The sequence below is a fragment of the Tripterygium wilfordii genome, chromosome 3 (assembly GCF_013401445.1).
Source record: "Tripterygium wilfordii isolate XIE 37 chromosome 3, ASM1340144v1, whole genome shotgun sequence".
Classification (NCBI taxonomy): domain Eukaryota; kingdom Viridiplantae; phylum Streptophyta; class Magnoliopsida; order Celastrales; family Celastraceae; genus Tripterygium; species Tripterygium wilfordii.
The window spans coordinates 8,031,774-8,043,835 of record NC_052234.1 but is presented as its reverse complement, the minus strand read 5'-3'; the positions used below and the strand labels follow the sequence as shown (position 1 = coordinate 8,043,835).

Sequence of the window (12,062 nt, the reverse complement as noted above, 5' to 3'; positions counted from 1 at the left end):
GAAGTCGACGATCTGATCAGCAAAACTTAGATCTTACCTAAACTTATTTGGGAGGAGGTCATTTTGGGATTATATAATTATTAATTATGTAAAATAGGTATTTATGTGAAAAACTTGTACTTATGTGACAAAATATTTTTTCCTTTTACCCAAGTGTCTAACTTTAATAAAGTGAACACTAATATGTCATTTCCCGATTGTTTGTTGACTTTTCTTGTTTAGTAGTTAGCATTACTTGACTTTTCTTTAAGTTTCTTGAAGCCTTCAGCTCTGATTTACCAAAAGAAAAGCATGGGATTATATCGAACTTTACGAGGCATGGCCAGATTATTACTCACACATGCACGAATTCTTCCACCAAATTAATATATTTCCTGGAACTTTTCAAACTTGAAAGGTGTGTCAATTACTGGTTCTTTACGCGTAACAGAGACTGGTATTACTAGGTTAGTTCACGTAACATGTATCATAGCTAGGTCCATACTTACGATTACGAATTTGACTTTTACAACCAACAGTTGAAAAATCTAAACACTTTGATCTTTGTTTACCAAACCATTATATATATATATAATGTTTACGAAACCATTACCACAACTCATATATATCCTTCAAAGACCATCCATCCATCACTTGCTTTGTAGTATTATTCGCTACCTCTTACACCATATTAATTTGATCCCCTCCCCTTCAACAAGTACAGAAGTGCTCCTTTTTTATCAATATATATACAGGCATGGCCTCAATGAACACAAATGCTTATGATGAAAAGTATTCCGGCTCCCCAATCGTGACCGGAGTTCCAGTGGGAAGCCCAAATTACACTAACAACGGCCAGATTCCAGGTCATCATCATCAGCCTGGACTTCATGGGGCTTGGTCTTCTGGTTTATGTGATTGCTCTTCCGATATTCCAAATTGTGAGTCCATTCAAGTTATATATTGTCATACCCTAAAGCTCAATTTTGTAGAAGAGCGATTTTTTTATACATATATTACTTAGCGGATCTAATAACATATATACTTGGATTCTGACTTTTCAGGTTGCTTAACATGTTGCTGCCCCTGCATCACCTTTGGTCGAATTGCTGAGATTGTAGATCAAGGATCAACATGTAAGATTAAATCATGCAATGATAAAACTTTAATTATCTGGTTTTAAAGGAGGATTACTAATTAATTAATTATTTTGGTGTACGAACGAATTACAGCTTGTCTTACAAGTGGAGGTATATATGGCCTAATTACTTGGTTCACTGGTTGTTGTGCTACATATATATATATAATACACTACACACACTTAGATTGAATTGTAGGGAAGTAAGTAATTGATGTATCAATATTATATTCTTTCTTAAAACAAAAACAATAGAGGTGGTCTTGATTAGTTAATCCTCTATAGTGTATTTGTTGTGTAGTTAATGTGTGATTTATTAATTATAATATCAAATGATCATTTGTAACTTATTGAGTTTTTTTAAATTTCCATTTTTAAATATATATATTTATATATCGGTAACTATGGGACAAAAACCATCTCTACACAAAGTCTCCATAAACATGGCCCATGAGAGCCACGATCGAGCCCAACAGGCTCACGACTTGAGCAGTCTATTCAACAATACCCACGAGTCTTAAGCAAAGTCCATAGACCCACAAAAGCCATGGTTGAGCCCAACAGACCCACAAGAGTCTTAGTCGAGCCCAACAGGCTCACAACTTGAGCATTCTATTCAACAATACCTACAAGAGTCTTAAACAAAGTCCATAGACCCACAAAAGCCATGGTCGAGCCCAACAGACCCACAACTTACACTATCTATTCAACAAAGGCTCAAAGCTTAAGCTGCCAGGAAGCTCCCTCACAGGTCTACGAACCAATCCGGGCCAAACACTTGCCAGCTCAAGAGTTCATATGCCCATCACAAGACCAGGAGCCCTATAAATACATGAGGTCCTACCACATTAAACATGTAACTTTTTGAAGATATCTTGTTGTCCCTCTCTCTCTCAAATCATTTCACTTCTCACACTACAAATTCCAACGACCATCAACTAACTTGATCGTCAAAGCTTTCTCAACCAGCACCACACCGGTGTCAAGCTCCATGGTCCATCTTCAATGTGATTTTTACAGGATTGTCGAAGGCCTTGCTCGATAAATATTGATTGTAGATCTTCGAGTCTACAATTTGGGTCCCACCTTGGGGCCTCAAAAATTTATTAGTGGCTACGTTCACACTACATCGTGTGACACACTCAGGTAGATATAGTACTGCAGGACTTCGCTGCTCAACTCGCCATGATCGCCGCTAAGTTGGAAGAGAGTATGAACTAGTCCATGGCTCTAGCAGAGGAGAATGCTAATATTCGAGCAGAAAACCTCAAGTGGCATACAAAATATGATCAGCTAATCGTTCAGCTCACCACCTTCGAGAAAATCCCCAAGTCCGATATCATGATGCCGCCAGCTCCATTCGTCCTTTCGAACTTTATGCATCAGGAGACTCCTTCTGTCGATCGAGTTTCGCCCAGTCAACAGCTGATATTCCATCATCATCGTCCCTACCATCAACAAACCTCTCGACACCTGATTCAAACCAATCTTTGCCACCACATTCCATCCGACATCTATGTGCGTCATGGACTTCGTCCTCTTGCTAATGAAATCATTATATCACTACTTGTCCACTATTGACTAATCTAATAATAATCATGTCAATAATTGGACATCACCCCTTTTCATGTATTGCTATTGGCCTGCTTTCACAATCAATCTAACTCTTTTGTTTTCTTCTATCTGACAAGTAAGTTTGGCTAGAATTGGAGCAAAGCCAGATTCTAGATTTCATGGAAAAATCTACCTTCAGGAATATTCAAAAATTTCTGGTCTTTGTTTCATGAAATTTTCCTTTACATATTTACACAGAATATATTTTGAATACGTCAAAAATCCACACCCTCATACAACCTATTATATAATTCGCTTTGGGATGCCGGTTCTTGTGGATATATCGGATTACCCTCACGAGTTCGTTCCTCTCAAACCCAATAAGTGGGTCAAGCCCAACTCACTAGGCTAGGGAAAATGCCTAAATGAATATGCCACACATACGATCTCTGTGGAATAACAGAATAACTAACTATTTTCTTACAAAAAATATAAATTTTTCAAAAACTTGATTTTTCGTAAAATAAACATAACCTAAATTACAAATATATGCTTCCAACAATAACATATCAAAATAAAGGAAAATCGCATTCAGTGGTGGATTTTAGCCCATTTGCATCCCCTCAACTTTTTTTTTTTTTTTTTTGCAAAATTACCCTAGTAATGAAACCCTAATTTTATTTTTTTCTCTCCTATTAACCGTATTCAACTATAAGTTTTGTCACTCACAAATTTTTTTGATCATGTCCACTCTATATTAATCTATTGAAATCTCACCTTTAAAAAGGAAGAAATATCACGTTATTGACCAGTCAAATACTGCCAGCTCAGCTTAGCTCTGTGGTTCCCCTTTTAACACGCGCACGCGCATAAGCTCTCAAGTCTCAACAATGGCGATGGGTTTGACTTCAAAGTCAACTCCTCTTATCTTATCTCTCGACTCTCGTCTTCTTCTTCGTACTCTCCTCTATATCTTAATGGAAATTCTCTCTTCATTCCTAAAGAGTCCTCTCTCTCGCCCAACCCCATTTTCCCGATCAATCAATCATGTACGCGAATAAACACCCTTACGAGAGCTTCTTCGCCTCCCTACCACCACATACGGCGCCATCGGTGATCTCAACAGATCTCGAAGATCATAAAGAGATCAATTATAGTACCCAACCTATCGTCGTCACCGCTGGTGTTCGGTCCAAACAAAGGGTCCCTTGGTCCTCAGGTCTCTGTGACTGCTTGTCTGACCGCCGAACCTGTAAGTCAAACCTCCTCTTCTCTCTTGGTGGCGCGTCCTTTACACGCTTCTTGATTTTGAAGCGCGTGGAGTAAAAATTTTGCTAATTTGTTGATGCAGGTTGCCGGACGTTCTGGTGCCCATGCGTCACGTTTGGACAGATTGCTGAAATTGTAGATAAAGGATCATCATGTAAGTACTAAGTGCCGATTATCCGAGTGGGCACAAACAAATCAGTATAAAATCCATCTCATTTTGCTTTTACTCATGCAGATACAAATCATATTCCATGTTTAATTTCTGTGTTTGTAGATATCTTATATATACATTATGGTGGAAACATTATTATGATGTGTGTTGTGATGATGATTTGGGCAGCTTGTGGAGTGAATGGAGCTCTTTATACACTAATAAGTTGCGTGACATGTTGCTGTTGTTGGTATTCGTGCTTCTATCGAGCCAAAATGAGGCAGCAACATTCGTTGAAGGAGGACCCTTGTAGGGACTGTCTGGTCCATTTATGTTGCGAGTGTTGTGCCTTGTGTCAAGAGTACCGAGAGCTTACAACCCGAGGATATGACCTTTCAATCGGTAAACTAATTGCTCTCTTCTATTTAGACAATATATATATATATATATAAAAGGTTTTCTCACATAAAGGTTTAATGTAAGAATGTAAAATAATGGTCTATATTTACACCATTGATTTGAAACATGTGGGACCCAAAGCAGTGGATTCTTCTTGTCATCTCATTCATCCACACTATTAAGACGTAACCCTTATTTTATATCCTTACATTAGACTCTTATGTGAGAAATCCTATATATATTTAAGTTTGATCGATTTTGTTAAATAAAGGTCCTAAATGGCTTAATTGGTGATAAATATGTATGTATTTTGTGCAGGATGGCATGGGAATATGGAGAAGAAGAATAGGAAGTTGGAGATGGCTGAGATTACGGCACCAATGGTGGAAGAAGGCATGAATCGATAGAGTGGCAGATTGACCAAATAATAATGAATGTAATCTTTTCAATTTCAATTTCATGATCATTCATTATGTAATTATGTCATTAAAATGATTGCAATGGAGATTGAGTGATCACTAATTGTTGCTTATTGTTAGTAATATTTATGGGGTCTTTTGAAGGTGGGCGTTTAACATAACAAGTTTTATACGTAATTGTCTAATTTAAGGTAAAATGAGAGCGTTAGGTGTGTTTTTTTATTGTTAATGATGGATCATGAAGAATGTTGGCTTTAACTCTATTAAGTTATTAGGAATTGATGGCTTAATTAAAAACAAGTGGCAACTATTTAAATAAGCTATTTGGACTTGAAAATTGTATTACATAATAGGAAAATTGCACTAATACCCCTGAAAGTATTTACCTTGCTCAATTGTCATATATTTCCTTCTTAAAGCTTTAAAGCATTTCAGCATTTGTGTTGAAGTCAAATATAATTAACATACAGATCATATAAATTTTTATCTTTTATTTTTAATAAAAAATTTTATTGACTGGTGCGACGTATAAACTCTAAACTCTTTAATATGTAAGTATTGTATATAGATGTATTACCCTACTCACCCCAAATTTACATAAACTAAAGGCTCATACTTTGTCATATAATCATGTGTGGACGCAAGATTTTTTCAAGGTGGGCAAAGGCATGCAGGGATTCGGAGATAGTGTCTTTGGAAAAAAAATTGGATTATTTATTCATTTTGCCTTCAAAAATATAGAAACCAAGAGTAAAAAATCAATACCTTATAAGTAAATTGAAAGTTAATTTACAAATGTGATCAACGATTTTTCATATTTTGAAATTATTTCATAATAAAATCATTTGGAATAGTATCAAAAAAATATTTCTCAATGTATATAACTAAATTATCATTTAATCGTTGATCGTCCATTCGATTTTAAATATGATTCTTGACAATCTTCAAGACACAAAATATTCTCTCTACGATAGCAACAACGACAAGTAGAATTAACGTCAAACTCATAAGTCTATAAATCAATATGTATAGGGTTTAGAATCGTCACCCCTTTGATCTCTAATTTCTTGTTGGAATAGATAAACAAAGACAAAAACATCATCTTTTTTTATTATGTACTCTTAACTAAAATATTACAAATTCAGAGTAGGCAAAACTAACATTAATATAAAAAACTACCATTACCTATTCAAAATAAATTAATTGCCCACCTTGACTTTTTGAATTTTTTTTATAACAAGTTACCTACCTTCTTTGTTTGAGATTCTTTCCACGAGCGAAGTTTGCAGGTCACTATGAGATGTTCTTAACAGAGATGTGTTGCCATGGTGGAATATCATCATTGAGAGCCCCCTGAATCTGCTGCTCTCTGATGATATCTCCGTTAAGAATCACTTCCAAGGCTAATGGTGGAACCTTGGTTCTTCTTTAGTGCACGGGCTTGACCTCAGACGGAGTCGTTAAGGCTGTGAAGAGATTAATAGGACCTAAACATAATTTAGAGAGTTTGAGCATTAATGGCATCTACAATGTGAAGAAGGAACACCTTGAATTGCTTCACTCTTATCTTTGGCTGCACCCGTTGCAGCAGCAGCTGCCGATCTTATATCATGATTAGCAAGCATTCAGAAGGTGTGAAGAGTGTGGGAGCCGCGTACAACCTGATGAACTAGATTTTGTTTGTGAAGATGATCTGTGTTCAGAATGTTGGCTGCAGCTTCCTAAACGTAGTTTCACAGGCAACAGGCCCTACACTAAAAGCGCCATGCCAACCAGATGGTGTGCAGTTCAAGCTCTTCTCAGTTTATTTCTGATGCTAGTGATCTAAGGATGTATTACCTGAAATATCAAACATCTACCTTAAAGAAATGGAATCACTCTTTATTTTCATAATCAAAATGCAGTGACACCACAGTAGAATATCTTGGAATGATTTCACTTCGCAGCCCCACGAACATAAATAAGGAACGATTTTTTCTCATTCCGAATGGTCACCACTCACTTGAACATAATAATATTACAGAGATACATGGCCTTGTTACTAAATCCAGCTCAAAGAATGCAACCAAATTCAACCCAGTAAGGTATTTTACAACAATCCAAATAATTTTCAGTTGGTTTGTACATGCCCAATCACCTAGTGTTCAATGAGCCTTGCCAACCCTTAACTACCCTCCATTCCTGGAGGGACAAAATTGGGAATTTTGCAAGTTCTCCTTCACCTAATGCTCCATGCTAGTTCAAATGCAATAAGAATGTGCTTTAATAAAATGCAGGTGTGAAGGTTTTACAAGAACACTGCAACCATAAGTAAAAGGCCTGAGATCACAGAGGTTGTAAAAGAACCGACACCACGGAAATACACCGCACAGCTGCTAGCATCTGTTGTTGAATTTGAAGACGGAGCCAGTGATGTGCCATTTAGGAAGGTTCCATTTTTCCCACCACTACAATGACAATAAAGAAATGATGAAAATATGGTTCAGCAGTACGTAAAAGGGAATCTTACATTCCTAAATCTGAGTCATCAACTATATACATGTGAAATACAATTGTGATGAGATGAGACAACGGTAAGATCCATTTGGCCACAAATAATATAGGAGATTTTATATTAATATTAAAAAATTCAAAATCATACCTCCCCGGAAAAATACAAGAACCATGACCTGCAACAATGAAACAAACATCAGCAATGTTTATTGGCGCCAAGCATGGTCATCACACCAATAAAGAGTGGTAAGCGCACATAGCAGCTTTGCTTTCAAAAGTCAAGTTCATGCTTTTAGGTAGAGGAATTCAATGATCACTGCATACATAAACAGCTGCGTGATCATAAACCATGATCTTTAAGAAGGCCTCAACTGTCTCAACTAATGCAAGTCGTGTAACTTAAAGGTTGAGATAGTTAAGGCAATTGGCGCACACTTTTCGTATCAGATTCCTAGGTCAAATAATGCTGGCAAATTAATCTATATATGCCCTACGATATGCAAATTAAGAGTGAATAATCTCATTCTCATAACATACTTGGATCAGTGGTAGTGATGGTAGCAACCCCTTTGAAATCACAGGTCCCTGGAGACTTAGCCATCTTCTGGAAGTATGCATTGAAAGCATATGTTGAATGTGCAACCACGGTATCGGGATCATAACAAGGCTGCCCCTGCAATAAGGTTGAGCAATCAACTTTCCCAGGTCCACAAGCCCAATCCAACGCTGCCTGTAACATCTTTTTATCAGCATCTGGCCTTGCAATGCAAAATGTCTGGTTTGTAGTATCATTTGCCAACACGGTCCCACCACCCGTCAAATGCAAGATATAAACAGGCACCCCATTGGCATCGAAAAGTCCCCAGTTCTTTTCAGATACCGACCCAGGTCTCAAATCCTCGTTGTAAAGCTCATAAATATAAGTGTTAACCGCAATCCCAGGGCGTTTGGGTGTCCCTGTGTTGTTAAGCACATGCCTGATCAAGTTACTGTTGTATGTGTTCGCATTGTCAAGTGTTGCATCCGGCTCCGAAGAGTCACCCTTGGATGGCCAACCAGATTCAGTTACTACTATTGGAACATTAGTAAAGTTCAGGTAGGACATTGCAAAATATGCTGCATCAACAATAGCATCAAAGACATTAGTGTAGTGAAGGAGTGTGTTGGCATCCACGGCTTCCTTGTTAGCAGGGAGGGGCCGGAAAAGTGCATAGTCCAATGGGATCACACCATTCGATTGCACATAATCATAGTACGGGTAAACATTGAGCATAAGGTGTGATCCGGTGGATTGCAAAAATTTGAGTAAGGGAACCACGACTGGATCCCATGAACGATTAAAGAAAGCTTGGGAAGGTGGAAAGGAATCCAGGATAAGGGAAGATGAGTATGGGGTGGAGACTTTGATTTGGCCATCAAGATTAGAAGCAACAAGGGCAGAGTGGATGAAATTCAAGGCAGAAACTAAGACTGGAGCAGCATTTGAGAGGGCAGTTAGGACTTCAGATCCGACGGCTATGGCTGTAATGTTGGTGGCAGGGACATAGGCTATTACATTGCGAGCAACCCAATTGGCTGCAGTGGCATTGGATTGACCAATGCCCAGAAGCTGGTCATTGGGAACAGACACGGTCACATGAATGCCTGTGTTAGCAAGTGCGAGAAGCATTGCTCGATCTGCATCATAAAGCCTGACATGTCGTATATTCTGAGCCTTTAGAAGAGCCACAACCTGAGTTGGATTTGGCATGTCAGAGAGGTCTGTACCAAGGTTCACACCAATGAAGGCATCTGCAAAAGACAACCCAGTGATGGAAACTTAGGAAAGCAAATTGACCATAAAATACCACATATTCTGAGCCTTTAACTCAATCATGAATGATGCAGAGAAATTTAGTTTAGATGAGGCAGACAACCATTAGCACAAAACGAGACAAAAACAGAAAACTTATTTATGATAGTCACCAATGCAAGAAAATTCTTTTATATTTTTATCCATTTGCCTGAAAATTCATCCAGTCAAACATGTGCCCCAATGGTAGAGTTGCAGTGGTGCAACTAGAGATCACGGGTTCAATCCTAGAAACTGTCTCTCCAGAGATTATGTGCGATTAAGATATGCGTACACGTGCATGCCGCACTCACGAGGGACTGCCAGTGATATACTGGAGGAAGGTGGGGATGACGTCAAGTCCGCATGGCCCTTATGGGCTGGGCCACACACGTGCTACAATGACCGGCTCTCCGTAGCCGACCCCGCCCATTGTGGGAGCTTTGTGCACCAGAGTTGTTTACTCCTTTTTTTTTTTTATCTTTCTTTGAAAATTCATGAAAAGCAACCTCACCATTGGGCCTCTGCACCCAAACACCTCTCCTTGCTAAATGTGGGTCTTCATGACCACAAAGAACAAATATTCAGTACTTGGAAGTTAAAAGCCTTTGGTATTATATTTATATCTTATACTCCTGTCACGAATATTACTAAAGAAGGCAAGGAAGAATAATTCAATTCAGGAATCATCTTTTGTCTTCTTCTACAAAACTCATCTAGAGGACAATAATTCACCTGTGACCTATCTAACTAGCTGGTTGTGGATCTCTCCTTATTCTCTTCTGCCAAAGACAAACTAATTGATACAAGAAGGATAGCCAGAAATAAGCATCTGGGGCCAGTTGCAAACGAAGGGGGAAGCATTTGGACAAACTAGGATTTCAGAATCTGGGACATGTTCATATACAAAAACTTACATTATTTGTCGAAAAGCCACCAACCTTTTAGCACATGAAATGTCCAAATTGGAAGATTTCTGTGCCATTGGCTGTTCCAATTATTTCAAGAAAAAGAGGCAAACTCTAGAAGCAAAGTTTAAAATAATTCTCAGTTCTCACAGGCTGAAGAGTAGTTAAGGACACAGATTGGTATGCTCCATACCAAAAAGACACTGTAAAACCAGCAATTAACAACAGATGAAATAAATATTATCATATCATCATTAGGGTATACGCCAACTACTATCCCGGTCAGATTCATCTGATATTGAGTCTGCTGGTACTTCATGCTTGTATGTCAGGTTTCATGTCACATTCAGATATCCATAAGAAAACATATACAAAGAAAAAGATCTGCTAACTCTGGAAGTTACACAGATGCCCTTGCAACTTGGATCCTAATACCCCTCAGTTCATCTAATAGTTTGCCATTGCCTATCTAAGGGCACTTTGGCCCTACACCATTTTCTTCAGGAATGCAGCAAGTGCCGCTAAAGAACCACCACATGAGCTGGAAGGCAATATATTAAACATTTCACTAAAAGGGGTAAGAGATGAGTTCAAAGCTTTTAACAAAGAGGCTTTTTTTAACCTAGGCTTCCACTAAAAACAAGGTAAATGACCATAGAGACAATTTTCGTCTTCCCGCACCCACCCCCAACCATTTCTGCAGTTTTGGGAGAGGAGAAAATGAACAAGATTGTTGCTATATTCTCAAAACCACACTCTTTCTTGTTTTAACTGGCATAATTAAGCGTCATACACTCCTACCAAATCTAACATTAAATACCTATGCCATTAACGCTGAAAACAATCCTTGACCAACGAAATCTAACACTAAGTACCAGTTCGCTTAAAACACTTGAATACAACAATTGGGTATTTCAAGATTTTTACCAACCAAGCAATCCTTTTCCCAGTTTCCCAGTAAATCTCACAACAAAAATTAAGTCATAAAATCCTGAAAGGCCATAGAGATAGAAGAGATTGAATCTTCAATAGGAGTACAAAATGACAACTATTCCATTGAAATCACTCAAAGAGAAGTCGTATTCAATAGAAAATGATGTAGGCAACAGGCACAAACCCAAAGAGAAGAACACATCATTGCAGAGACAGGAAGCAACTGGAACTTGAAGAATAAAGTTCAAAATTACACACAAATAAGAAGCATATATATATTGCACCACAGCTGAATGTGACCATTCTAGCCAGTAGAGTTCAAATATAGAGAAGATTGAACATAAAAAGTGAGCATAGATTAGTAAGGGAAAAACCCACAAATAGAAACAACAGAGAAAAGAGAAGCTGACCTTCATCAGCAGAAACAGCGGACACTGCCAAAACAAGTAGCAGAGGCAGCAATGCATCCATCAAAATCTTCAGTACAGACCTCTCTCAATCTCACAACACCATAAACGCAAAAACCCACTGAACTCCTCAAAGAAAACCCAGAAGGGAAATCTACACCGACCCAAAAAAAAGAGAAAGGAAGAAAGAGAATCAACAGAGAAAGAGAAAAGTGACCTTCTTTTCGGAGGTCTATGCGGTCGTATGACTTAAACAAGTGTGAAATTAGTGGAACAGAACCGAAGGGTTTCTGATTCTATCTATGTAATGTTGTCATTAACTTGTAAAGACACAGATGGAGAGAGGCGAAAGTAATTGGGTCGTTGACTGATCGAAGCAATGCGTGACTTTTGTGTCAGAGATCGGACGGCTGTAGTCGTAATGCTTGTACACAATAACAATTGAGTGCTGCCGCAGACGACAATTATTTGGAAGTGCATCAGGCTTTTAATGCATGGAAGACTTCACTGTCAACGAGGAGGCTGTCACAGCTGACGTGGCGATGAGCTGGATTCAACGTTCATATTCTAGTAACCTGTTT

The 12,062-nt window shown here is 38.3% G+C and overlaps 3 protein-coding genes across 4 annotated transcripts; 2 read left to right on the top strand and 1 right to left on the bottom strand.

Moving 5' to 3' along the window:
• Positions 1 to 365: 365 nt before the first annotated feature.
• Positions 366 to 1,471, top strand: LOC119995348 (cell number regulator 10-like). The gene is made up of 3 exons (XM_038841822.1): positions 366 to 920; positions 1,044 to 1,115; positions 1,212 to 1,471. The coding sequence occupies exons 1-3, from the start codon at positions 737 to 739 to the stop codon at positions 1,307 to 1,309; spliced, it is 354 nt and encodes a 117-aa protein (XP_038697750.1). The 5' UTR covers positions 366 to 736; the 3' UTR covers positions 1,310 to 1,471.
• A 2,119-nt stretch (positions 1,472 to 3,590) lies between these two features.
• LOC119995346 (protein PLANT CADMIUM RESISTANCE 2-like) lies at positions 3,591 to 5,052 on the top strand. Its single transcript, XM_038841820.1, has 4 exons — positions 3,591 to 3,923; positions 4,023 to 4,094; positions 4,281 to 4,493; positions 4,809 to 5,052. The coding sequence occupies exons 1-4, from the start codon at positions 3,719 to 3,721 to the stop codon at positions 4,895 to 4,897; spliced, it is 579 nt and encodes a 192-aa protein (XP_038697748.1). The 5' UTR covers positions 3,591 to 3,718; the 3' UTR covers positions 4,898 to 5,052.
• A 1,814-nt stretch (positions 5,053 to 6,866) lies between these two features.
• On the bottom strand, positions 6,867 to 11,815 carry LOC119995145 (glucan endo-1,3-beta-glucosidase 3-like). Of its 2 annotated transcripts, XM_038841545.1 has the most exons (4): positions 11,485 to 11,807; positions 7,940 to 9,193; positions 7,551 to 7,578; positions 6,914 to 7,356 (listed from the first exon to the last, which is right to left on the bottom strand). In XM_038841545.1, exons 1-4 carry the CDS (start codon positions 11,543 to 11,545, stop codon positions 7,197 to 7,199), a joined length of 1,503 nt encoding a protein of 500 aa, XP_038697473.1. In that variant the 5' UTR covers positions 11,546 to 11,807; the 3' UTR covers positions 6,914 to 7,196. The 2 variants fall into 2 exon arrangements, with proteins under 2 accessions (XP_038697474.1, XP_038697473.1); XM_038841546.1 differs by lacking the exon at positions 7,551 to 7,578 and having other exon boundaries at positions 6,867 to 7,356; positions 11,485 to 11,815.
• Between the last annotated feature and the right edge of the window lie 247 nt (positions 11,816 to 12,062).

Bases quoted from the DNA above. Each gene is read 5' to 3' on its own strand.
- LOC119995348 (XM_038841822.1), top strand. From the start codon at position 737: ATGGCCTCAATGAACACAAATGCTTATGATGAAAAGTATTCCGGCTCC. The intron at 921-1,043 runs GTGAGTCCATTC...CTGACTTTTCAG, and splicing joins CTCTTCCGATATTCCAAATT to GTTGCTTAACATGTTGCTGC. The intron at 1,116-1,211 runs GTAAGATTAAAT...AACGAATTACAG, and splicing joins TGTAGATCAAGGATCAACAT to CTTGTCTTACAAGTGGAGGT.
- LOC119995145 (XM_038841545.1), bottom strand. From the start codon at position 11,545: ATGGATGCATTGCTGCCTCTGCTACTTGTTTTGGCAGTGTCCGCTGTT. The intron at 9,194-11,484 runs GTCAGCTTCTCT...TGTCTTTTGCAG, and splicing joins CGCTGTTTCTGCTGATGAAG to ATGCCTTCATTGGTGTGAAC. The intron at 7,357-7,550 runs GTATGATTTTGA...TTGTCATTGTAG, and splicing joins TCTTGTATTTTTCCGGGGAG to TGGTGGGAAAAATGGAACCT.
- LOC119995346 (XM_038841820.1), top strand. From the start codon at position 3,719: ATGTACGCGAATAAACACCCTTACGAGAGCTTCTTCGCCTCCCTACCA. The intron at 4,095-4,280 runs GTAAGTACTAAG...TGATTTGGGCAG, and splicing joins TGTAGATAAAGGATCATCAT to CTTGTGGAGTGAATGGAGCT. The intron at 4,494-4,808 runs GTAAACTAATTG...TATTTTGTGCAG, and splicing joins AGGATATGACCTTTCAATCG to GATGGCATGGGAATATGGAG.